A 24,753-nucleotide genomic window follows, 5' to 3' on the forward strand; every position below is an offset into this window, starting at 1 on the left:
CAGCGCTGACCGCGGGTCGGGGCCAGCATGGCAGATCCCGGCGACAGTCCCCGCGCAGGGCCTGGGGACCCGGCCGAGCCCCCCGGGGAGGAGAGCGGCACCTCCGGGGGCGAGGCCTTCCCCCTGTCCTCGCTGGCCAACCTGTTCGAGGGGGAGGACGGCTCCCCGTCCCCGTCGCCTGCCGACACGGCTCGCCCCGCGGGCCCCGGCGACGGGCGACCCAACCTGCGCATGAAGTTCCAGGGCGCCTTCCGCAAGGGCGTGCCCAACCCCATCGACCTGCTGGAGTCCACGCTGTACGAGGCCTCGGTGGTCCCCGGGCCCAAGAAGGCGCCCATGGACTCGCTCTTCGACTACGGCACCTATCGTCACCACCCCAGCGACAACAGGCGGTGGAGGAGGAAGGTCATGGAGTGAGTACTGCTGGCTGCCTGGCCACGGCTCCTCCCCTCCCGGGTCCATCCCTCCACGTGTCCCTCTGTCCAGCCACTGGCCGCCCTCTTCCAGCAGCGCCTGCGGTCGTTCCTCATCTGTCCTCCAGCTCCTCCTGGCTCACTCTGCGTTCATTCATCCATATTTACACTCACCTACCCCCACCTCCAGTCCCCCGCTGCCTGTCCACCCACCCACACAACCAGGCTTCTGTTTGTTCAGTTTCATCCACCCACTCACCATCCACCATCCATCCACCCACCCACCATTCATCCATCCACTACCATCCATCATCCATCCATCCACCAACCACTCACCATCCATCCATCCACCAACCACTCACCATCCATCCATCCATGCACCCATTCAACCATTCACCCACCATCCATCCATCCACCATCCACCCACCCACCATCCATCCATCCATCCAGCATCCACCATTCATCCATCCATCCACTACCATCCACCATCCACCCATCATCCATCCATCCACTACCATCCATCATCCATCCACCCACCCACCATTCATCCATCCATCCATCCACCAACCACTCACCATCCATCCATCCATGCACCCATTCAACCATTCACCCACCATCCATCCATCCATCCACCATCCACCATTCATCCATCCATCCACTACCATCCACCATCCACCCATCATCCATCCATCCACTACCATCCATCATCCATCCACCCACCCACCATTCATCCATCCATCCATCCACCAACCACTCACCATCCATCCATCCATGCACCCATTCAACCATTCACCCACCATCCATCCATCCACCATCCACCCACCCACCATCCATCCATCCATCCAGCATCCACCATCCATCCACCATCCACCATCCATCCATCCATCCATCTATCCACCATCTACCATCCATGCATCCATCCACCATCCATCCATCCATCCACCATCCATCATCCACCCATCCATCCATCCATCCACCATCCATCCATCCATCCACCATCCATCCATCCATCCACCCATCCATCCATCCACCCACCATCCATCCATCCATCCATCCACCATCCATCCATCCATCCACCATCCATCATCCACCCATCCATCCATCCATCCACCATCCATCCATCCATCCATCCACCATCCACCACCCACCATCCATCCATCCATCCACCATCCATCCATCCATCCACCATCCATCATCCACCCATCCATCTACCATCTATCCACCATCCATCCATCATCCATCCATCCACCATCCATCCATGCACCATCCATCCATCCATCCATCCACCCAGGATCCATCCATCTACCATCCACCCATCCACCATCTATCCATCCATCCATCCACCCATCTGCCCACCCACCCACCATCCATCCAGCATTCACCATCCATCCACCATCCACCATCCATCCACCATCCACCCATCATCCATCCATCCACCATCCACCCATCATCCATCCATCCACCATCCACCCATCATCCATCCATCCACCATCCACCCATCATCCATCCATCCACCATCCACCCATCATCCATCCATCCACCATCCACCCATCATCCATCCATCCACCATCCACCCATCATCCATCCATCCACCATCCACCCATCATCCATCCATCCACCATCCACCCATCATCCATCCATCCACCATCCACCCATCATCCATCCATCCACCATCCACCCATCATCCATCATCAACCATCCACCATCCATCCATCCACCCACCACCATTCATCCATTCACCATCCATCCATCCACCCAACATCCATCCATCCACTCACCATCCACTCACCCACCCACCCACCATCCATCCACCCATCCACCCCGACACCCATCTTTCCACTTGTCCAGTCCATCTATCCGTCATCCACTCAAATATCAATCTACTCGTCGGTTCGTTATGTCTGTCTAGCCACCTACCCACACAGCCAGCCTGCCATTCCTCTGCCACCTGCTTAGCCAAATGTCTCTACATCCTGCAGTCCACCACTGCCTCCTTTTCCTCTCTTTATTTCTCCCTCCCCGCCCCTCCCCGGCCCTCCCTTTCTTTTCCTTTCCTTCTTATTCTGGGTGATACGGGGCTCAAACCCAGGGCTCTGGCACAGCAGGCGGCTCTCCCGCCAAGCCCTCCCGCGCCCCTTCTAGCCCCCAGCCATCAGCTTCCAACCACTCAGAAACCATCTCCTCACTGCACTTCTGATGCCCAGAGCTGCCTCCCTCCCTTCCTTCCTTCCTGCCCTCCCCTTCTCCTCCCTCCCTCTTTCCCCCTTTCTCTTTCTCTTGCAAACACTGATTCATTTCCAGCTGTTTGTCATTTGTTGGTCACTGAGTCATTCAATTTTTCATTCACTCACCCATCTTTCCACCCATCTACCTTTCCATCCATCTATCCACCCACTTTCTTCTCCTGGCACAAACCCAGCTGTGCCCGCTGCATCACCTTTATTCCTGGCCCTCCACTGGCTTTCTGGGGCTCACCAAGAGTTGGAAGCCTCATTAGGCACGGTGGCTCATTCCTGTAATCCCAGGGAGCCAGGAGGCCGAGGCAGGAGGATCACAAGTTTGAGGCCAACCTCTGAAACTTAGGTGTAGCTCAGTGGCAAAGCGCCTCTGGGTTCAATCCCCCTACCTCTCCCACCTCACCCACCCCACCACCCTGGAAGCCTGGGGAGTTAACCCTTTCTCAGGGCCGCAGGAAGCCCAGCAGGAGCATGGAAAGAAGCCCCAGTGGGAACAGCGGGTGCCACAGCCACCTCTGCTCCTGCTCCCAAGTGCAGTTTACGATCCTCCCTGGGTCCTGCCCTGCTGCCCCTAGTGTCCCCTGTCACCCTGCCAGCCCTTCTTGGTGCCCTGTGTGTGTCCAGCTGCCGCTGATCTCAGGCCCCTTCACTCTTCCCAGTCCTTGCTCCGTTGGGACCAGCCCTCTCTTTATTCACCGAGCCCTGGATTCATTTAGTGGTGTTTCTTAAGCACCTACTATGTGCTAAGCCGCGGGATTAGCCCTGGGGCACTTGAGGTGAGGCAGCCTAGATTCCACCCCTGCGGGAACAGCCTCTCAGTCCAGAGGGGCGGGGGAGGGCGAGTCAATGAGACGGGAGACCCCGGTCGAGTTGGGGGAGTTGGGGGCCCTGGGGTCCACGGACCAGAGCCCCTGCAGGGTGATCTACAGGACTTCTGCTCAGGGGGGACACTGGCGCCCAGGCAGCAGAGCGTCCCTGCTCCCCACGCCCTGAGACCCTGCTGGATGCCGGTGGCTCAGGGTCCCCTCTTTCCCTCCCTTGGACCCCCATCCAGCCTCCTGCCCTCTCCCACCTGGGAGGCGTTAGGGGGAACCGGGGTGTCTGAGCGGCTGAGACCCCACAGGCCACCCCCTGAGGTCTGGGGGGACAGTGTTCTTTTTATTCTGGGAATCAAAGGTCCAAGTTCAGAGGGGTGACAGCCTCTGGGCCAGGCCCAAGAAGCCCCTCACCCATGGCTGGTGCCGGAGACCCCTTCCCCAGAGCCCGCTGTGGGCACCGTCAGAGGGAAGGGGGGGAGCTTCTGCCCCCTTCTGTTGGTGACACGGGCTGGGTGCAGACAGGTCTCCCCAGCAGCAGGCCGCTCCCCTCACGGCCTCAGTTCTGTGGATCAGGCCTCTACCCCTCCTCGCTCCTACCCGCCCCCAGACCCTCTGCCTCCATCTCTGTCCTTCTCTCCATTCACAGATTCCGGGGCCGAGTGCGGGTGAGAACGCACAGGGAAGGGGTTCCTCTTCACTGCGTCCCCGCCTGGCCCTTCCCCCAGAACCCAGCTCACAACAGGTGCCCCCGTGCCATTTGTTGAGTGACTGAGTGAACGTCTCCAAGCTCTCCTCTTAGCATCGGGGGTTTTTTTTTGGGGGGGGTACCAGAAATTGAACCCCGAGGTGTCTAACCCCTAAGCCACATCCCCGGTCCTTTTTATTTTTTACTTTGAGACAGGGCCTTGCTAAGTTGCTTAGGGTCTCACCAACTTGCTGAGGCTGGCCTCGAACTTGCAGTCCTCCTGCCTCAGCCTCCCGACGAGTTGCTGGGATGACAGGCACGACCCACTGCACTCAGTTTAGCATCTGTTCTCCTCCTACTTTCTCTCTGACCCCTTCTCTCTGCTAGCCCTCTCTGGGCTGAGTCCTTTGTCTGCCTGCCTCTTGGCGCAGCTTCTCTCCCGTGCACACACAAGCTGCAGACACAGCAGGCTTTTTAAGAAAGGTCATCTCAGCTAACATTTATTGAGTGCTTACTGTGTGGTGGGCCCTGGGCTAAGTACCGGCGAGCAAGAGCAAGGCCTCCCTTGTCTCAAACGTTTGTTGAATGAATAAATGAAGGAGTGTTGGAGTGAATGAAGGAGATGCTTCATGGTTCAGTTTGGTCTTCCTGTGTTCCTGCTCTGTCAGTCTGTCTTAGTGACAGCTGTGGGAATGGATGGGTGGGTGGGTAGGCGGGTTGTGTGTTTCTGCTCATCTGTTTCCCCAGTACATAGTAGGTCTACCTATGGTCTGCTGAGTAAAATATCCCTTGGGGTTTCCATGTCCCCTGGACTTCAGCTCCCACCAACCCCAGAACCCAGCACACAACAGGTGTCCACTTGCGTTTGTTGAATGACTGAATGAACATCTCCCGGGATCAGGGCAGTGGGGCCTCCTGGGGTCAGGGCAGTGGGTCAGGCCCAGGAAGCGCTTCTCCTCATTTCCTGTCTCCTGCAGGAAGCAGCCGCAGAGCCCCAAAGCTCCTGCCCCCCAGCCGCCCCCGATCCTTAAAGTCTTCAACCGGCCCATCCTCTTCGACATCGTGTCCCGGGGCTCCACCGCGGATCTGGACGGGCTGCTCCCCTTCCTGCTGACCCACAAGAAGCGCCTGACGGATGAGGAGTTCCGGGGTGAGCACCCCCGGGAGAAGACGGGCGGGGGGTGGCCAGCAGAGGTGGAGGGAGGCCTGGCTTTGGGGATCTCCTTTCCCCTCTGCCTCTCCTCTGCACTCCTGAAGAGCCCGGGGCAGCAAGTCTGCTCCTGTGTGCCCTTTGCTGTGTTACCCTCTCTGGGCCTTGGCTACCTCCACTCATGCACTCGGTCAGTCCTTACTTTGGAAAGGGTGAGTGCAGCGGCGTCTACCCACAGGGTTCAAATATCACTCCAGTACTCACGGGGGTGCGTGGCTGCTCTACGCCTCAGTTTCTCCAGCTGTAAAGTGGTAGCACAGTCCTGGCCTCGGAGGAGAGATCACCCTCCAAGGGCTGAGCCCAGGTGGCTGGAGTCCTGGAGCCCTGCTCCCTCTCAGAGGGCCTTTGAGGGTTGGGCAGGGCCAACAGGTGCCTCTGCCCCTGCCCCACCCGCCCAGGAGCACCCCTCCCCAGGCCCGAGCCCCAGCTCCCCTTCCCTATTCTAGCAGCCTCCGCCCGTCTAGGAACCAGCTCCTCCACTGCCCCGGCCTTCGCTGTGAATTAGGCCTGTGAGCCCCTCCGCCCAACTCGGCTGCACCCCATGCGCTGGCTGCCAGGAGCCATGATTAACTGGCCAGATGACCCCGCAGACCGGTACAAAGTGTCAAAATCATGGCACTTCCCGTAAAGAAGGGACCGTCTCAGAAAGGCTGGCCATGAGTGGTCTGTGGCTTAGGTCTAAGGAAGCTTCCGGAAGGTCAAAAGAGGACATATTTGAAGACTTCAGGTACTTTAAGCATATGAAGTCGCAGAACAGGGTGACCACTGGACATGGTGGTGCAGGCCTGTGAGCCCAGCTACTCAGGAGGCTGAGGCAGGAGGATCGCAGGTTGGAGGCCAGCCTCAGTGACTTCGCAAGACCTTGTCTCGAAACAGAGTATTAAGAAGTGCTGGGGGATGTAGCTCAGAGGTCCAGTGCTTGCCTAGCATGTGCAAGACCAAACCCAAAACCAAACAACAACATAAAAAAGGGGGGGCTAGAGTCTATGGTTCATTTTCCACATAGACATTTATCAGTTTGATTCTTTTTTGGGGGGTGGGGGGGATAGGGTACCAGGGATTGAACCCAGGGTGAACCCAATTACTGAGCCCCCTCCCCAGCCCTATTTTGTATTTTATTTAGAGACAGGGTCTCACTGAGTTGCTTAGGGCCTCGCTTTGGCTGAGGCTGGCTTTGAAGTGGCGATCCTCCTGCCTCAGCCTCCTGAGCCGCTGGGATGACAGGCCTGAGCCACCAGGCCTGGCTCAATTTGATTCTTAACCCGAAAACAATCCAACACAATGTCTTTGTGGCCATCAGTAGAGAATTTCTGGACTGCTCTCAAAGGTACTCGTCCTTGCTGCTGGGCTAGCCAAGGTGCCCTTGATTGGGGGCGCAAGCTTGGAGTCTGGGAGGCCAAGGGTCCTTCCCTGCCACCCACCCCACCCTCGGTCTACTGCACTGGACTGGCAGAGTGGGGTGGGGTGGACTGTAGGGCAGGGGGGTCCTGAGGGATGGAGGCTTCCAATGGCACCGCCCCACCAGCTGGACCTGGCCAGGCCTCCCGGGCTGGGTGGCATCTCTGGTGGTCCTGAAACCCCGGGCAGGTGTGTGGGTGCAGGAGCTGGGGGGGCACCTGCTGGGCTTGGGGGGCAGGGACCTGCAGTTGCAGGGGTCCCTGTGTGTTGGGGGAGGGGAGACTGACTCGGGGCCCACGCTGCTAATGAGGTGCAGGGCCCCGGCTTGCTAAGGCGCCGTCAGGCCCTGGACGGCTGGGGAGTTTACGATGGCCAGCCCATTTTGGTAAACAGGCCCCGGGTTGTGTAAACCTCAGGCTCCAGGAACCTGGCCGTCCCTGCCTGTTCTTCTGGCTGGAGGCGGATGAGCTCATCTCGTTTCCCGGGGAGGCTGAGACCACCCGCACTCCCACCCCTGCGCCCTTCACAAGCTCCCATTGGGCCATTCCCGGTTTTGGCCCCGGCTCCAGCTGCTGCGCCCCACCCCCAGCCCCGGGCAGAACCACTTCGCCATCTGGTGGTCGGACCCCGGAACTGCACGTCCTGCTCCTGCCTCTCTGCCCAGGACTCCCAGGCTGGCGGTCCCCAGCCCCACTCTAGCCCGTGTCTGGGGGCACAAGCCCAAATCCAGGGTCTGGTTCCACTTTGGGCCACCTGTGGTTTGGCTATGTGGCGCGCTCAGCTCCCTGCCTTCGTTGGATGTTTATTAACTCAGCCAATGGCCCTTGGGTTCCCATGAAGCATCAGGCACGGTGCTAGGTTGGGACCAACAGTGATGAGCGGACAGTGAGGCACAAGTGACCCTGCCTTTAAGTTGCTCCCAGACTCCTAGGGGAAACTGGCATGGGCCAGGCAACCACAGAAATAAACACACCATTGCAAACTGTAAAGGGTGTCAATAAGAGGCTGTGTGGGAGGGCTTGAGCTAGTCTAGGAAAATCTAGGAGAGTTTCCTGGAGGAGGTGACACTTGATCTACGTGAATGAATTGTATTAACCAGGTGAGAAGAAGAGAGGGAGTGTTTCAGATCGGAGAGGGTGCAGGGAGAGCATGTTCAAAGGCCCTGTGGCTCGCTGTGATCAGTTATACCTCTGAGGTGACCACTGCAGCTGGCATGTGGAGAGTGGATGAAGGAAGGACAGAGGGACTGGGGGACAACCAGGGAGAGGTCTTGGGCATGGGAGAGACAGAGGAGAGACGGGAGGGCAGAGATTAAGATGACATCACAGTTTTGGACTGGGTGGGGGTACCACCCCTTGTTGACAAAATGAGCTGATGCCCCAAGGCCTGAACTGTGGGGGGGGGTGTCTGTGTCTGCAGAATCCCCCAAAGCCTTGGCCAGCTTTGGGGGCGGCTCCTCAACTACAGTTAGTTGTTCATTCAAGAAATAGTTATTTGGTGTTGCCTCTGGGCTGGGGGCTGAGGCTCCTGGGGGGTGCTGGGGCAGTACTTGGGGTCTGCACAAGGCTTCGAGTTCGCCTCATGCTTCCTGGCATCTAAAGTCCCTCCCTTGGGAGACTAACTAGGACAGTCACGTTGGAGGGATCCTATCTGCCTGGTAGTGAGCTCATCAATGAGTATTGATGAGCTCATCGATTTCCTTTCACAGCCTCAATTTAACTACAAAGGAGACTAAGCGGAGAGAGGTTCACACCACTGTCTTGTCACAAATCCTGAGGTGTCTGGCTGCAGAATGGCCCCCTCAACCTGTGTCCCCTGTGCTCGGGGCCTTCCTGTGCCCCAGCCCGGCTCTGCCCCGTGCCTAATTTGCAGGGTTCTGTTGTCCTGGATACATTCTTTTGAGATATAAATCAATCCCTGTAAACATAAAAGGGAAAGAAGCGGAGGGAGAGGCGTTAAGGACCCGTGGAACCAAGTGGAGACTGGATGAGGCTGTCAGTTTCCTGCTGCATCCACAGAACCCCAAGAAGCGCTCCCGCTCCTGGGAAGGCAGTTTCACATCCCCTGTGCATCCACTCCACACTCTGGGGACCCCCTAGCCCCCAGCTCCTCTGGAGAAGCACGAGTGTAAATGCTTCATGGGAGGCTGGTCCCTGTGGCTCAGGAGGCTGAGGCAGGAGGATCGCGAGTTCAAAGCCGGCCTCAGCAACTCAGTGAGGCCCTGTCTCTAAATAAAATATAAAAAAGGGCCGGGGATGCGGCTCAGTGGTTAAGCGCCCCTGAGCTCAATCCTCAGTACCAAAACAAACCAACCAACCCCAAGAACAAAAACAAAAACTTAATGGGAAAAGGATTCTGTGTTCCAGAAGGTGGGCAAAGGCTGTCTGATGTGCTTGCTTTCAGAGGTGCACAGTCTCCATTAGCATAATAAAGGCTCTGAGAAGTCCTGCCGTAAAAAAAAAAAAAAAAAAAAAAACATGGCTGACATTACCCTCAGGGCTGGGGATGGAACCCAGGGGTACATGCAAGGCCAGTGCTGCACCGGGCAGCGGCACCCCCAGCCTGCTTGACTTTGTCTAACCCTGCATTCCTATAGATTTGATTAAAAAACCCTTTCGAAAAATCCCCACACATATGACTGTGGCCTCCTACATTTCAAAGCGTTTCTACTTGCATGAGTATCTGATGCCCTCGGTACCAGCGACGGGCAGATAGAGCCGTCCCGTGTCCCCAGCACATGGGCGAGGAATAGTCTCAGGGTGGGGGCCTGTGAGCGCTGCCCGCTGCCCAGCGTTCAGGGCCCGGGCTGAGGCCGCCTCACCCGTACTCTCTCCCCAGAGCCGTCCACGGGGAAGACGTGCCTGCCCAAGGCCCTGCTGAACCTGAGCAATGGCCGCAACGACACGATCCCGGTGCTCCTGGACATCGCGGAGCGCACGGGCAACATGCGGGAGTTCATCAACTCGCCCTTCAGGGACATCTACTACCGAGGTGCGGGGGCTGGGGACAGGGGTGACGGCCCAGCACCCGATCTGACCCCTCGGAGGGCTGTTGGGTCTCAAGTGGCTGCACTGTGCCCCGGAGCTGCCTGTTGAGTGAGTGACCTGTCCCAACCCTTCACTCTGATGGTCTTTGTCGCAAAATCAAAGACCCGGAGCCAGACTGGGCGGCAGGACGCCCAGCGATCCGGGAGCCTGGGATCCCGCACTTGCACAGTGTGGGGGCCTGACCTCCCGGGCTCTGCGGGAGGAGTCAGTGACCAGCGGATCCCAGAGGCCAAGGCCACACCTGTCCACGCTTTTTGGATCTCAGCTCCGAGCTGTGAATGGAAGCTGGCCTTCAGGATCCTGGGCATTAAGATTCCAAGTCCGTGGATTTGCTATCCCAAGCCCAAAATTCAGTGAGGCCAAGATGCTGTTTCCTCTTGGATGAAAGCAGCATGCAGCGCCTGGAAAGTTCTAGACCTGGGGATCCCACAAGTTGGGCCTCCTTGGAATTTAAAATTCTGCTATAATGGGCTGGGGTCATGGCTCAGGGGTAGAGTGCTTGCCTAGCATGTGTGGGGCACTGGGTTCCAGTCTCAGCACCGCATATAAATAAATGAATAAAATAAAGGCCCATCAATATCTAAAAAATATTTTTAAAAAAATCCTGCTCCAATACAGATCTGGGGCTTCGTGCGCACAAAATTCCACAGCTGGGGGACATCTGAGGCGCTGGTGGCTGGCCCACTCTATACCCCCACCAGGCCTGCTGGGGCCTCCGCCTTGCTGGAGCCCCGGATGACTGTCACCCCTTCCCCAGGCCAGACCGCCCTGCACATTGCCATCGAGCGTCGCTGCAAACACTACGTGGAGCTGCTGGTGGCCCAGGGAGCCGATGTGCACGCGCAGGCCCGCGGCCGCTTCTTCCAGCCCAAGGACGAGGGCGGCTACTTCTACTTCGGTGAGGCAGGGCCTGGTGGGGCGCGGGGATCCTGGGAGGAGCTTGGGGACAAAGAATGCCAGTTGGTGTCCAGAGCCCTGAGGATGTTCAGAGCTGGGCTGGCCAAGGGCTGCGTGTGGGTCCTGCTCCCAAGACCACAGTGTGGAGTCAGGGACCTGGGTTCAAATCCTCCATCTGCTACTCCCCAGCCACGTGGCCTCCTCTCCCTGCGCCTCAGCTTCCCCCTCTGGGGAGTGGCATCAGGAGGACCCTCGGACTGTGACCAGGTGTCAGCACCCGCACCTTATTGCGTGTGCCCCTTAATCTTATCTTGGAGCCAATGGCCGGATGGGGGGACCCCAAACCCATGTCTTCCATAATGTCACTCTTACATGCAGGCACGCGTTATGTGGGGGTCAGAGACCGAGTCCCACAGGGAGTGCCACCGTCCAATCCCCTGCAGCCTCCAAACCCTGTGGCCACGCCCCCCAATAGCCACACCCACCTCCCTGGCATCACCCCGGAAAGCCGCAGTGGCCCGGGACACGGTGACGTGACTGTAGGCGCTGTGTCCATCCGCGCCCGGGGGTCCTGTCACCCAGTGTCTGCAGGCAGGATTCCGCGCGAGCTCCTCTCCCTGACCGTGCGTCCCGGCCTGCAGGGGAGCTGCCGCTGTCCCTGGCTGCCTGCACCAACCAGCCCCACATCGTCAACTACCTGACCGAGAACCCGCACAAGAAGGCGGACATGCGGCGGCAGGACTCGCGGGGCAACACCGTGCTGCACGCGCTCGTGGCCATCGCTGACAACACCCGCGAGAACACCAAGTTTGTCACCAAGATGTACGACCTGCTGCTGCTCAAGTGTGCCCGCCTCTTCCCTGACAGCAACCTGGAGGCCGTGCTCAACAACGATGGCCTGTCGCCCCTCATGATGGCTGCCAAGACGGGCAAGATTGGGGTGAGTGGGAGCTGACTCTTGACCCTCCACACACACACACACACACACACACGCATGCACACTCACGCACGCACACACGAGGGTGTGACCGGCAGTCATCATGCCAACCCCAGCCTGCAGAGTCTTAGCTCAAGAACCTGCTGAGGCTCCCTACTGTCCAGCCAGGCTGCTCAAGTTCATCTCAGAGCCTCTCACCTCTTCCCACCTCACTAGATGCTCACCTCCCTACTCTCACCAGCCAGGATAAGCTGCTGGTTTAAAAATGAGTTCCCAGAGCTGGGTGTCGTGGTACGCACCTGTAATCCCAGCAACTCAGAGGCCAAGGTGGGAGGATCACAAATTTGAGGCCAGCCTTAATAACTCAGCAAGACCCTGACCTCTATGCTGCAGACATTTGGGACCCGCGGGCTCCAGGGCTCCTTGCTGTGGGGCTGTCCTGTGCATTGCAGGATGCTTAGCTGCATCCTGGCCTTGACGGACTAGATGCTGGTGGCACACCCTCCCTCGTCACACTTGTGACAACCTAAGATGCCTGCAGATATTGCCAAATTGTCCCCTGGGGGGCTCCATCACCAGGACTGAAAGCCAAGCCTGGAGTACCCTGGAGTCAGTTAGGAACACTTGGTCCAGACCCGGCTCTGCCTCTTGCCAGTGCGCAGCCTTAGGCACCTCCCCTCCCCTCTCTGAGCCTCAGTCTCCTTGTCTATCAAATGGGGCTAATAAGAGTGCCCTCTGGGTGAGTGTCACTGTGCCAGTAAAAAAGACCATCCACAAGGAGCTGGGGACAGGTTATCAGGTATTCCTAAATGGTAGGGACGGGACTCTTAAAAATACAGCAAAAATACTAAAGTCACAGTTAAACCAGGTGTTTTTTTTTGGCGGGGTACTGGGGAATGAACTCGGGGCACTGGATGACTGAGCCCCATCCCCAGCCCTATTTTGCATTTTATTTAGAGACAGGTCTCACTGAGTTGCTTAGCTCCTTGCGTTTGCTGAGGCTGGCTTTGAACTCGAGATCCTCCTGCCTCAGCCTCCCCAGCTGCTGGGATGACAGGTGTGCACCACCGCGCTCCGCTTAAACCAAGGTCTTGAGGCAGCAGAGCAGGCCTGTGTTTAGATTCTGGCTTTGTCCTGGTACAACACTGTGTGACCTTGGGAAATTCCTACTCCCTCTTCGTGCCTCAGTTTCCCTGTGTGTGAACCAAAGATAAAGGGGTGGTAATAGGATCAACGTGCTTCTGATCGGTCTGTTAACAAGATGGAGTTGCTGCTGCTCCAAGGCCGTGCGGAGGGTGCTCATTACAGTCACCTCCATGTTTAAGGCCAGCCTGGGCTCTCGGAGTGTGTGGCCTCAGGGGAAGCCCTGTTTCTCCAAGCCTGTTGGCTCATCTGCACACCAAGATGGTGAGGAGGGTGCTCCGTGAGCCTGGCCTCAGGGTCCTTCTGACTCCAAGGGCTGAGCATCGGGGGCCCTCCCCTGGGCCCTCTGACTCCACATCCTGCTCCCGGGCAGATCTTTCAGCACATCATCCGGAGAGAGGTGACAGACGAGGACACGCGGCACCTGTCCCGCAAGTTCAAGGACTGGGCCTACGGGCCCGTGTATTCCTCGCTGTACGACCTCTCTTCCCTGGACACGTGTGGAGAGGAGGTCTCCGTGCTGGAGATCCTGGTGTACAACAGCAAGATCGAGGTGGGCGCCGGGGCAGGGGCAGGGGCTGGGCCACAGGGGGAGCGGGGGGGGGGTGGCTGTGACCCAGAGTGGCAGGTCTGTTGGTGCCGACGAAGAGCCCAGAATGGTGTCTAGCATTTAGCCAAGTAACCAAGGCTTGTGGGGCTGGGGGGCTGGGTTGGGATCCTGGCTGTGTCACCTCCAGGTTGTGGGACTCAGGATGAACGACTGAACCTCTCCAGGTGCAGCTTCCTCATTTGCAAACTGAAGAGAGGCATCATGTCTATCCGATAGGGTTTTGGGGAGGATCAAATGGGTTCATGTTAGAACAGCCTGGCAGAGATGAACCATGATGTGTCAGCCATTATCGTTAGCGGGCGTCCTATGAAGTGCTGAAAGCCCTTCTCTTTCACTTAGAAGTATTTCGCGAACATCATTCTGCGCTGTTAGATATTCTCGCACAGCATCGTTGCTGAACGGAAATGCACCCCTTCTAATGAACCTTTTTTCTACTGCTGATTGTTTGGGTTTACAGCCTCTAACTATGAGGAAAATGCTACAATTGCATCTTTATGGCTTTATTGTCACACAGATCCACAGTTAGGAAGAAACTCAAGTCATTAGAAAGGATGATAATCAAATGGGGCAGCTGAGAATGGGTACAAATGACCTCCCTTCCAGTTCTGCCCTGTGGCTTACTAGGCTCTGTGAGTTTGGCTTCCCTTGCAGGACCTCATTCTTAAACTTAGGGGTCAACTTGATTTATATTGGGGTTTGCAGGTTTAGCATCTCTGATGCAAACTCTGATTGATGGGTAGTGCCTACCAGGCAAGTGCAGGGATCAACTATTGATGTCTGCCCTGGACTGCGAATTGGAGTATTGTGATGAGTTAATCACTCAGCATCATTTAGCTCAATGTCCCAGTCCTGATCCCTGAATCAGAATTTCTGAGGATGGAGCTCAGGAATTTTTACTTTGATTTTTAACAAGCAGCAGACGGGATTTTTGCTGCCATTGACTCATTATACCATTCACAGATAAAAATTGGAAGACAGTTGCTCTTTTTTTTTTTTTTTTTTTTTTTGGTACTGGGAGTTGAACCCTGGGCCACTCTACTGCTGAGCCACATCTTCAGTCCTTTTTTAAATTTTTTGTTTTGAGACAGGGTCTCACTAAGTGGCTTAGGGCTAAGTTGCTGAGGCCGGCTTGGAATTTGCAGCCCTGTAGCCTTGGCCTCCCGAGGTCACTGGGATTGCAGGGGCGCCTCACCGTGCCCAGCCAGGATACATGTTCTTTAAGGAGCTTCCCAGCTCTGGTCTATAGACTGGGGTGGGAAGGGTAAGTTGAGGCAGGAGTGGGCAGAGCCTTGAATGCTGAGCCCAGGAGTTTGGGGTGGATTCTGAAGACCTGTCCAGTTGCACCCAGATCCTGAGCAGAGCTGAAGAATGGGTGGGGAGGGGAGGGGAAGTGCTCTGGGGCCGAGGGTGGAGGAGGGCATACTGGAGTCAGCCCGTGCGGATCCCCCGCATCAGAAGGTGGCCACGACCCTCTTGCCTCTCACAGAACCGCCATGAGATGCTGGCCGTGGAACCCATCAATGAGCTGCTGCGGGACAAGTGGCGCAAATTCGGGGCTGTCTCCTTCTACATCAACGTGGTCTCCTATCTGTGTGCCATGGTCATCTTTACCCTCACTGCCTACTACCAGCCACTAGAGGGCACTGTGAGTGCCCGGGAGTCAGGCAGAGCGGGGGCGGGGCTGCGGCTCCAGCCACCTGGGCTCCCTGGGGGAAGGACCTGGGGAGGGTTAGCGAGAGGCAGAGGAGGTGCCCCTACGTGGGTGGCTCTGCGATGGGAGACCTGTGGGAACGCAGAGGGAGGAGGTGGCGCGGGATCCAGGTGGAGGGCGGGTGAGGACCCTGTGCCCTGCTCCCAGCCGCCCTACCCTTACCGCACCACCATGGACTACCTGAGACTGGCGGGGGAGGTCGTCACACTCTTCACGGGGGTCCTGTTCTTCTTCACCAACGTGAGTGCTGGCCCCGCGCCACCAGCCCGCCCAGCCTCCTCCTCCTGCTCCTCTTCCACCTCCTTCTCCAATTCCACCTTCTCTTCTGCAACCAAGAGCCCATGTCCCTTCTCTGTCACATGCTCCGCCTCCCTCTCTTCTGTCCCTCCCTCTCTCCGGTCCTCTACCTTCTTCCCTGACCCACCTGCCACGGGCCCCCTCCCTCCCCTCTTTCAGATCAAAGACTTGTTCATGAAGAAATGTCCTGGCGTGAATTCTCTCTTCATCGATGGCTCCTTCCAGCTGCTCTAGTGAGTCCCGGGAGGACAGCGTCTGGGTGGGGACCGTGGGGTTGGGCTGTGGGGCCATCCAGACCGGGGGAAGAGGTAACCCTATTAGGAGGGAATTCATTCAGCTGGGCAGCACTAATCCAAACTGGACAAAGCAATGTCAGGCAGTGGAGTCTTCTGGTTAAAGACATACCGCCAGTGACTCAGTACCATTCACAGATTGGAATCTGAAGGGGTTACCATATGTACCAAAATCATGGAAAAATTTTGGCCTCTTTTGCCAGTGATGGATTGCTAATGTCTTCCTGGAGTGTTGGGTCTCAGAAGGGGTGTGAAACTGTCTGGGTTTCGTGGGAAAGAGAGCTGTCATTGATTAGTGATGTCTGCATAGGGCACAGGATCTGAGGGTCGCTGCAGCTCTGCTAGTCTTTTCCCCTCCCCACCCACCCAGAGCTACAAGACAGTGAAATCCACTCAGCCACAAAAATCTCCACTGAACACCACCAAATCTTTCTCTAGCAATTCCAAAGTCATCACCTGGGGATCTCTTAGGGCCTCGGGGGCATCACACGTGCGATTCATGGCTAATTAACTAATGTTTTGTTAGCAGAGCATTCAACATTCGGGAACCCAGCTAATCCATTCTGCTTTTCTTTTGAGGATCTAGAAGACATTGGGATGTCGTGGTACAGTGGAGGGCTTGGAGATACATCTCCCCCTGCAGGGCCTCATTGTCCCCATCCCTCTGGCCCCCTTGTGGTCTCTGTAGCTTCATCTACTCTGTGCTGGTGATTGTGTCCGCGGCCCTCTACCTGGCGGGGATCGAGGCCTACCTGGCTGTGATGGTCTTTGCCCTGGTCCTGGGCTGGATGAACGCCCTGTACTTCACCCGTGGGCTGAAGCTGACGGGGACCTACAGCATCATGATCCAGAAGGTATGGGGCGGAGGGTCCCCTGGGCTTGGGTGTCCCTGGTGGAGTCAGACAGACCACATGCAAGTCTCAGGGGCCTGCAGATCAACATTGTCTCCTCTTTGCCTCCGTGATCCCACGGGGGGCTTTAGATCCTCTTCAAAGACCTGTTCCGCTTCCTGCTGGTCTACTTGCTCTTCATGATCGGCTACGCTTCAGGTGAGTTCTGGGAACCCTGGGGGGAGGGGGTGGCCAGGGCTGGAAAGGCAGCCATCACCGGCTTGTCGAGTTCTCACTGCCCGCTGGCTCGGGGGCCGAGTCCCGTCCTCCCGACAAGCCTGTGAGACCGCTGTCCTCATTCTCCCATTTCACAGATAAGGAACCTGAGGCTCAGGAAGGTTAGATAATTTGACCAACTTCAAAAGCTAGTGATAGGGGCTGGGGATGTGGCTCAAGCGGTAGCGCGCTCACCTGGCATGCGTGCGGCCAGGGTTCGATCCTCAGCACCACGTACAAACAAAGATGTTGTGTCCGCCGATTACTAAAAAATAAATATTAAAATTCTCTCTCTCTCTCTCTCTCTTAAAAAAGAAAAAAAGCTAGTGATAAAACGGGAGACACAAGAAACGTAGTGGCTTCAAACGACAGCCATCTGCTCCCGAGTCTGTGGGTCAGCTGGGTGGTGGTGCTGACTGGGGCGGGCTTGGCCGGTCTCGTGGGCCCCTGCGTCTCTGGTCGCCTGGAAGGCCGGCTGCCGACAGACAGGGGTAGCCAGGGTGGCCTTGCTTGTGGGACTGTTGCTTTTCCACATGGTCACTTGTCCTCCAGCCAGGGTGGGCTTGTTGATGGGGGTGGTCTCAGGGCCCAAGAAACTGAGCCAGATGTGTTCAAGGCCAGTGCCTGGCTTGGCATCCCAGCTGTCTCCCTGTGTTAAGCAACTCCAAGGTCAGCTCTGAGTCAGGAGGTGGAGAAATTGGCTCCACTTATTTTTTCAGTACTGGGAATGGAGCCCAGAGGCCCTTTACCACTGAGTCACATCCGCAGCCCTTTTAAAAATATATATATATTTTTTTTTATTTGGAGACAGGGTCCTGTTAAATTGCTGAGACTGGCCTTGAACTTGTGATCCTCCTGTCTCAGCCTCCAAGCTGCTGGGATTACACTGTACCTGGCTAGACTCCAGTCATTGATGGGGGGGCCATAGGCCACACTGAAGGGGCGTGGATACAAGTCCAGCATCAGCTTCCTTCAGCGTGCCTCTCGGTGATGTCATGATGCCCAACCGAGGCACACGGGGACTTCACTGGCACAGGCCATGCAGGAGGGGCCCAGGATGGGGAAACTGACCGAGTCACTGGCTGGTCCCCGAGAAGTGGCTGATCTGCTCTCAATGCCCCATATCCCATGGGGAGTGGCCAACTCAGGCTGGACCAGGCTACACTAAATTCTGAGCAGCTTCGTGGGGGGACCTGCCTGGCAGCAGGCACCTGATGGTGGAGACATTTTATCCCAGATGCTCCTGAAGCTCTGTGTGGATTATTTGGGGAAAGCGGAGCTGGACAGCCCTGGCTGTGGAGGTTGGGACAGAGAAGGGGCGGGAAGAACTAGCCGTGTCAATGTTTAGCAGCAGGTTGGGCTTCAGGTTGGGGGTCCAGCCCCACCGAAGTCCTAATTATCGAAACGGAGGCAGAAGCAATGGGGGCTCAGGTAGCAGTTTAGTGATCAGCTAGGTCCCGAGGCTGCTTCTGTCTAGGGTCACTGGATCCCAAGTCTGAGGCCGACATGACATAAACGATGCCCATGTACTACTGCTTCCCATTTTTGTGCCCATGGCAGACATTGCTAATGGATCACAGAGTCATTTTTCTGATGCATCTTAGACCAGGTCTCAGAATCCTTCTCAACCCCATTTTAACAGTACAATTAAATAACATTAGCCTATGAATTGGAAGCCCTGCCCTGGCTGGTTTAGGGTCAGGTTGTTGCTGCTGAGCTTTGTTGAGCAAGGATTGTGAAGCCAGGTTTCTGGGACACCGTGGATCTGCACCTGGGTTGGTGTGGAGGGACAGTGTGCCCCTCGGAGTGGATCCAAGACCCAGTGAATGACAGGCTACATTGGCGTTTCTTGGGCCAGACACCATCCTCTCGTGAGGAGCTGAACTGCTCCCTGTGGGTGTTCAAGAGCACCTCTGCCTCTGTCCACTAGATGCCAGGAGCACCCCCTCTCCCGGCTGCAGCCACCGACCGTGTCTCTAGACATTGTCCAATGTCCCTGGAGAGGAGACTGCCCCTGGTGAAGAAGCCCTGGCCTAGATCCTGAAAGCTCTGTCCTTATAAGGGGGGTCTGTGGGAAGGACAGAGGCTTTGCAGCCTCGTGGGCCCAGCCAGCTACTGGCTTGGCCAACCTGCTGGGTGACCTGGGGCCGGCGCTCTCCCTCCCCCGGCCTTGACTCCGTCCCTCCCACTCAGCAGAGGCCACCCCTGTCCCCCCTGCAGCTCTGGTCTCCCTCCTGAACCCGTGTGCCAACATGAAGGTGTGCGACGAGGACCAGACCAACTGCACGGTGCCCACGTACCCGTCGTGCCGCGACAGCGAGACCTTCAGCACCTTCCTCCTGGACCTCTTCAAGCTGACCATCGGCATGGGCGACCTGGAGATGCTGAGCAGCACCAAGTACCCCGTGGTCTTCATCATCCTGCTCGTCACCTACATCATCCTCACCTTCGTGCTGCTGCTGAACATGCTCATCGCCCTCATGGGGGAGACGGTGGGCCAGGTCTCCAAGGAGAGCAAGCACATCTGGAAGCTGCAGGTGGGGCCCCGGACCCTGCCCTGCCCCCGGGGAGACAGGATTCCCCAGCTCCCTCTCTGGGGGGCCTTGGCATCTCCTCCCACCTCTGTTTCACTGCCTGTAAAATGGGCACCAAAGGCCACTGCCCACTTCCGAGGGCCACCTAGAGAATTTCTGTTTTGGGGGGAGGCTACCCGGATTGAACTCGGGGCACTCAACCACTGAGCGCCATCCCCAGCCCTATTCTGTATTTTATTTAGAGACAGGGTCACACTGAGCTGCTTAGTGCCTCACCGGTTGCTGAGGCTGGCTTTGAACTCGCCATCCTCCTGCCTCAGCCTCCTGAGCCACGGGGATGACAGGCGTGGGCCACCTTCTGGTAACCTAGTGAATTTTAAGGGGACTTCTTATCTGACCACCAGCTGTGGTTAGAGATATACATCCTGTAGCTCTCAGGACCCAATTGTCTCCATCCACCATGGCTGAGTGATCTCTGTTGCACAGGAAATTCTCAGAGTCTTTTAGTTCTTTTTCTGTTGCTACAGCAAAATACCTGAGACGGGGTAATTTATAAAGAATAGAATTAAATTTGGCTCACAGCTCTGGAGTCTGGCAAGTCCAAGAGCATGGCGCTGTGCCTGGTGAGGGCCTTCCTGCTGGGTCATGACATGGCGGAGGTCACCACGGGGCGAGATAGAGCAAGCATGCAAGTTGGGGTCTCTCCTTAAAGAGCCACTAATGCCAACAGGGGGGTCCCACCCCCACGAATTCACCTAACCCTAAAATTAAAAAAAAAAAATCCAAAAGCCCCAGAGCACCCACATTCACATTGACTCAGGGCTTCAAGGAAACAGCCCCCGAAACACTGGGACCATGGTCAGGGGCTGGGGTTCAGTGGTAGAGCGCTCACCTAGCATGTGCCAGGCCCTGGGTTTGATCCTCAGCACCGCATAAAAATGAATAAATGAATAAAATAAAGGTATTTTAAAAAAAGTCTAAACACCACGGTCAGCAGCTGGCTGTGATTCCAGCTGAGGCAGGGGATCACAAGTCCGAGGCCAGTTTCAGCAACTTAGGGAGACCCTGTCTCAAAATTTAAAAATAAATCAAAGGGCTGGGGTGTGGCCCAGTGGTCAGGTGCCCGGCCTTCCATCCCTGGTACCAAAAAAACTAAGAAGCAAAGACCAAGGTCGTCTGTCCTCTTGGGTCTGAGTGTGAGGGGACGTGGTGGGGCCCACCCCGGAACTTTGACCCAACCATGAACTCCACTGGGCCTCAGTTTCCCCGCCGAGTGTAACCCATGAGATGGGAACTGGATCCCACCACCCAAGGTTCATTTTTTCCATATTTAAAAAAAAAAAAGGTGAATGCAACATTTTAAAAATGAAGAGACTCCATATAAAAATTCAAAAAGCTCTGACCCTCTGTGAGCAGTGGGCAGCCCTGGCTCCGCTAAGCGGCCGCTGCCCGCCCCCCCCCACCCCTGCACCCTGCACCCTGCACTCGCGCTCTGGTTTGCCCAGTTCCCAGCCCTCCCTGTGGCCTCTGCTGAGCATGCGCACGGGCCCTGGGCGGGGCCTTCCTGCCTGTGCTGGGTATTGGGTTGCCGGGTGGAGGGGGGTACTGGGGATTGAACCCAGGGGCACTCGACCCCTGAGCCCCATCCTCAGCCCTATTTGTACTTTATTTAGAGACAGGGTTTCCCTGAGTTGCTTAGGGCCTCGCTGTTGCTGAGGCTGGCTTTGCACTGGCGATCCTCCTGCCTCAGCCTCCCCAGCCGCTGGGATGACAGGCGTGCGCCACTGCGCCCCGGCCACTTTAGGTGTTTGAGTTTACAAAGCTCCTTCCTAGGGACAGTAGGGACTGGAAGGCTTAGTTCTCTGCCCACCGTGGCCTGTCACCCCCTTTTCTGCCTTTAGGGCAGTGGGTGCGGCTGGCTGGCCCCCCTGCATCCCGCCCCCGCCTCCCTCTCCGCAGTGGGCCACCACCATCCTGGACATCGAGCGCTCCTTCCCCGTGTTCCTGAGGAAGGCCTTCCGCTCCGGGGAGATGGTGACCGTGGGCAAGAGCTCCGATGGCACTCCCGACCGCAGGTGGTGCTTCAGGTGAGGCGGCGCGGGCGGGAGAGCCCAGTGGTCCTGGGAGGTCGAGGCTCCCGCGGCCTCTTCCTCCACTGAGACCTCCGGAGCCATAGGGGCCCTGCTCAGCGCCCCCCGAGGGTCCCACCCCGTGAACTTGGGCAAACTGGTTGGCTTCCCTTGGCCTCAGGTTCTTATCTGTGGATTGGGGACCATGATGGTGCCACCTCCCTGGCCAGCTGTGCAGCCTGTGGGAGGTGCTGGTCAGCATCAGACGCCGGGCATGGTCTGGATGCCGAGGGCACCTCTGACCCTCGCGGGGGCAGGACAGCAGAGACCCAGCCTCGTCTGACCTCAGGGCACCGTCCCCAATCCACAAACAACCGGGGGACTTCAGCGCCAGGGCTTAGCGGGGAAACCCGGGAGTGGGCATCCTCCAGGGACGTGGAGAGCGGCCCCTACTCCAGGGGACGCAGAATGCGGGCTTCCTCGGGGAGCCCCCCACCGTGGTATTTTCTTCTAAAATGACTCGTTCCTTGGTGACTGACAGCAGAGAAGCTAAGGGCGATATTTGGAATCAGGCAGAGTCAGTTTCCTCATCCGTGATATGGGGACAAAGGCAACTACCTCCTAAGTCAGCTGCTCAGTTCTGCTGAGGCTGAACCCAAAGTTCAAATCCTGACCCTTTAACTTACCAGCTTTGTGACCTGGCAGAAGCCGCCCAAACTGCCTCCAGTTCCTCATCGGTAAAACAGGAGGAACCAGAAATGCATCTTCTTTGCCAAGTTCTGACGTGGTAGTTGCTAAAAAATAAAAATAAAAAAATAGAGATTGTATGAGAAATAATTTTTAAAATGATGTTAAAAAAAAAAAAACCCATTTGGGTTAATTTGACCCAAGAGGTTGTAATCTGACTTTACCAGAGTTTTCCAATAAGAAGTAAAAATATCAAGCAGCATGTCTATCTATGAATGAATGAATGAACAAAATGTGGTACATTCACACACTGGAATATTATTTGGCCTTCAAAAAGAGTGAAGTTCAAATACCTGTTACAGCGTGAATGTGTCTGGAAAACATAATGCCAGATAAAGAGGCCAGACACAAAAGGCCACAGGTTGTATGATGGCACTTGTAGGAAGCTCCCAGAGGAGGCAAACACCGTAAAACAGACAGCGGATTAGGTAGGAAGGCCCCGCCCAGGGCCCGTGCGCATGCTCAGCAGAGGCCACAGAGCGGGCTGGGAACTGGGGCAAACCAGAGAGCGAAGGCAGGGTGCTGGGGTGGGGGGCAGCGGCCGCGCAGCAGACCCAGGGCTGCCAGGGGCTCGGGGAGGGGTCACGGGGAGTTACTGCTGACTAGGCGGAGAGCTTCTGTTTGGAGCGGTGGGAAGGTCTGGGAAGTAGGTAGGAGCACTGGTGCCAGAGCCCCGGGAATGTGCCCAACTGTGCGCTTACAATGATGGGAACCCAGTCAGGCATGTGCCTCTCCACAGTCGGAAAAACAGCAGGAGGGGTGCTGCCAAGTCTGGGGCGGGTCTCCCCAACCCTCTTCTTCGGCCCCACCAGGGTGGACGAGGTGAACTGGTCTCACTGGAACCAGAACTTGGGCATCATCAATGAGGATCCAGGCAAGAGCGAGACCTACCAGTACTACGGCTTCTCGCACACCGTGGGCCGCCTGCGCAGGGGTGAGCAAGGCCGAGGGCCCGCCAGGCTTGTCACAATGTGCCCAGAGGGCCCTGGCCCCAGCTTGGACTCAGGGTCTACAGGATGGGGCTGTGGGATGGGCTGCCGGTGGGTTTCTTCTGCTGCTTTGCCCGGTCTTTGTGGCTTCATCCTGGCTCTCCCTACACCCAGATGCAAACTGGCCCCGGGAGGCAAGATGAGCCCCTGGGCCAGCCCCAGGGTGGAGAACCCTTGTTTTCCACCAAACCTGGAGTTTGGGCACTTGGCGTTCTGACCTGGACTTGGAGCCTGGTTCCTCTTTGCATTCCTGTGCAATCCTCCATCACAGCCTTGACCTCTCTGAGCCTCAGTTTCTACCTCCTATAAGATGGGCATAATAATCCCCCGTGAGATCGGGAGTGCCCAGTTCACGTAGGTGCTCCATACACGTGCCGAGCCCCACCGAGCTCCCCCGCTCCCCCGCTGTGCCTCCTGCCCAGATCGCTGGTCCTCCGTGGTGCCCCGCGTGGTGGAGCTGAACAAGAACTCGAGCCCGGATGAGGTGGTGGTGCCTCTGGACAACCTGGGGAACCCCAGCTGCGACAGCCACCAGCAGAGTTATCCCCCCAAGTGGAGGACTGACGATGCACCCCTCTAGGGGCCGCGGGCGGGGTTGGGGTCTCCCACCTGCAGCCCGATCCCGCCCTTCACCTGCCCTTGTCCACCTGCATTTCAGCTCCTCCCAGGTGTCCCCACACCCTCCCATGACTCCTAGAGGCGAGGGCTGATGGAGATGCTGGGAGGCCCCAGGACCCTCTGGTCCCCAGGCTCCTGTCCCCCTCTGCCTGCCCCTGGGGACGGGCTCCTGGCCGCCTGTCTCACTCCCATGGAGTCACCTCCACCCAGAGGGGCAGACCTGTTCCCCTCTCCATTATTTATTGCTGTCCTCTCAGGAAAGCCATGTGCCACCCCCCCAACCCTGTCCTGCACCGGAACCCTGAGGCCTCAGCACCTGGCTGCAGGTGCACTGCCGGCCACGCCCACCGCCCACGCCCCCAGCCCCACCCTCCACGCACCAGCACCTACCGCGGGGGTCGGGCCCTGGGGTGGGGCGGAGCCCTCTGTGTGTTCTAGGGTCTGGGATTTGTCGGTGCTCAATAAACGTCCACTCACTGATGGTGGAGATGGCGGGCCCAGTGGCGGGCGTGGGGCGACGGTGACCGGCCCGGGGGTGACACTAGGGAGCAGGAGAGTAGACGCTGCCCTGCTGGAGGGATCAGGTGGCATTAGGTATCAGCGGTATGGGACTGGACCGGCCATGGTGCGGTGGTGGTCGTGGTGACCTGCGAGATGGGGGTGAGACTGAGTGGTGGTTGGGCAGCTAGGGACAAAGGTACCAAGCTCGGGGGGAAGGGACCAGCTCCCCAAGGACCCAGCTCTCATCCCCCTGCCCGGGGCGGCCGGCCGAGGCTCTCCTCCAGGGAACAGGTTCCGTGGCCAGGGGAGTGGGGCGGCCCCCCTGGCCCATCCTCCCCAGATCACCGGGAGCCCGGACCAGAATGGTGACAGTGGTAGGTCATGCTCTGGAGGTGACAGACGAGTCAGGGTCAGGCTTCAGGAAGGATCCAGGTAGGGACCCCTGGGCTCTGAGTCCGAGGAGCATGGAAGGACCCTGGGACAGAAAGGAGAT

General features: G+C 57.3%; 1 protein-coding gene across 2 annotated transcripts; it reads left to right on the plus strand.

Annotated features, from left to right (window-relative positions):
• Window positions 1–13: 13 nt before the first annotated feature.
• Window positions 14–24,223, plus strand: Trpv4 (transient receptor potential cation channel subfamily V member 4). Of its 2 annotated transcripts, XM_077105215.1 has the most exons (15): window positions 14–413; window positions 5,131–5,303; window positions 9,600–9,752; window positions 10,566–10,706; window positions 11,347–11,645; window positions 13,159–13,338; window positions 14,882–15,040; window positions 15,254–15,346; window positions 15,563–15,636; window positions 16,385–16,550; window positions 16,679–16,745; window positions 19,023–19,339; window positions 21,296–21,423; window positions 22,965–23,086; window positions 23,564–24,223. In XM_077105215.1, exons 1-15 carry the CDS (start codon window positions 28–30, stop codon window positions 23,719–23,721), a joined length of 2,616 nt encoding a protein of 871 aa, XP_076961330.1. In that variant the 5' UTR covers window positions 14–27; the 3' UTR covers window positions 23,722–24,223. The 2 variants fall into 2 exon arrangements, with proteins under 2 accessions (XP_076961330.1, XP_076961332.1); XM_077105217.1 differs by lacking the exon at window positions 15,254–15,346.
• Window positions 24,224–24,753: the final 530 nt, after the last annotated feature.

Source organism: Callospermophilus lateralis, chromosome 1 (assembly GCF_048772815.1).
Source record: "Callospermophilus lateralis isolate mCalLat2 chromosome 1, mCalLat2.hap1, whole genome shotgun sequence".
NCBI lineage: Eukaryota > Metazoa > Chordata > Mammalia > Rodentia > Sciuridae > Callospermophilus > Callospermophilus lateralis.

Bases quoted from the DNA above. Each gene is read 5' to 3' on its own strand.
- Trpv4 (XM_077105215.1), top strand. From the start codon at position 28: ATGGCAGATCCCGGCGACAGTCCCCGCGCAGGGCCTGGGGACCCGGCC. The intron at 10,707-11,346 runs GTGAGGCAGGGC...CCCGGCCTGCAG, and splicing joins GGGCGGCTACTTCTACTTCG to GGGAGCTGCCGCTGTCCCTG. The intron at 16,746-19,022 runs GTGAGTTCTGGG...TCCCCCCTGCAG, and splicing joins CATGATCGGCTACGCTTCAG to CTCTGGTCTCCCTCCTGAAC.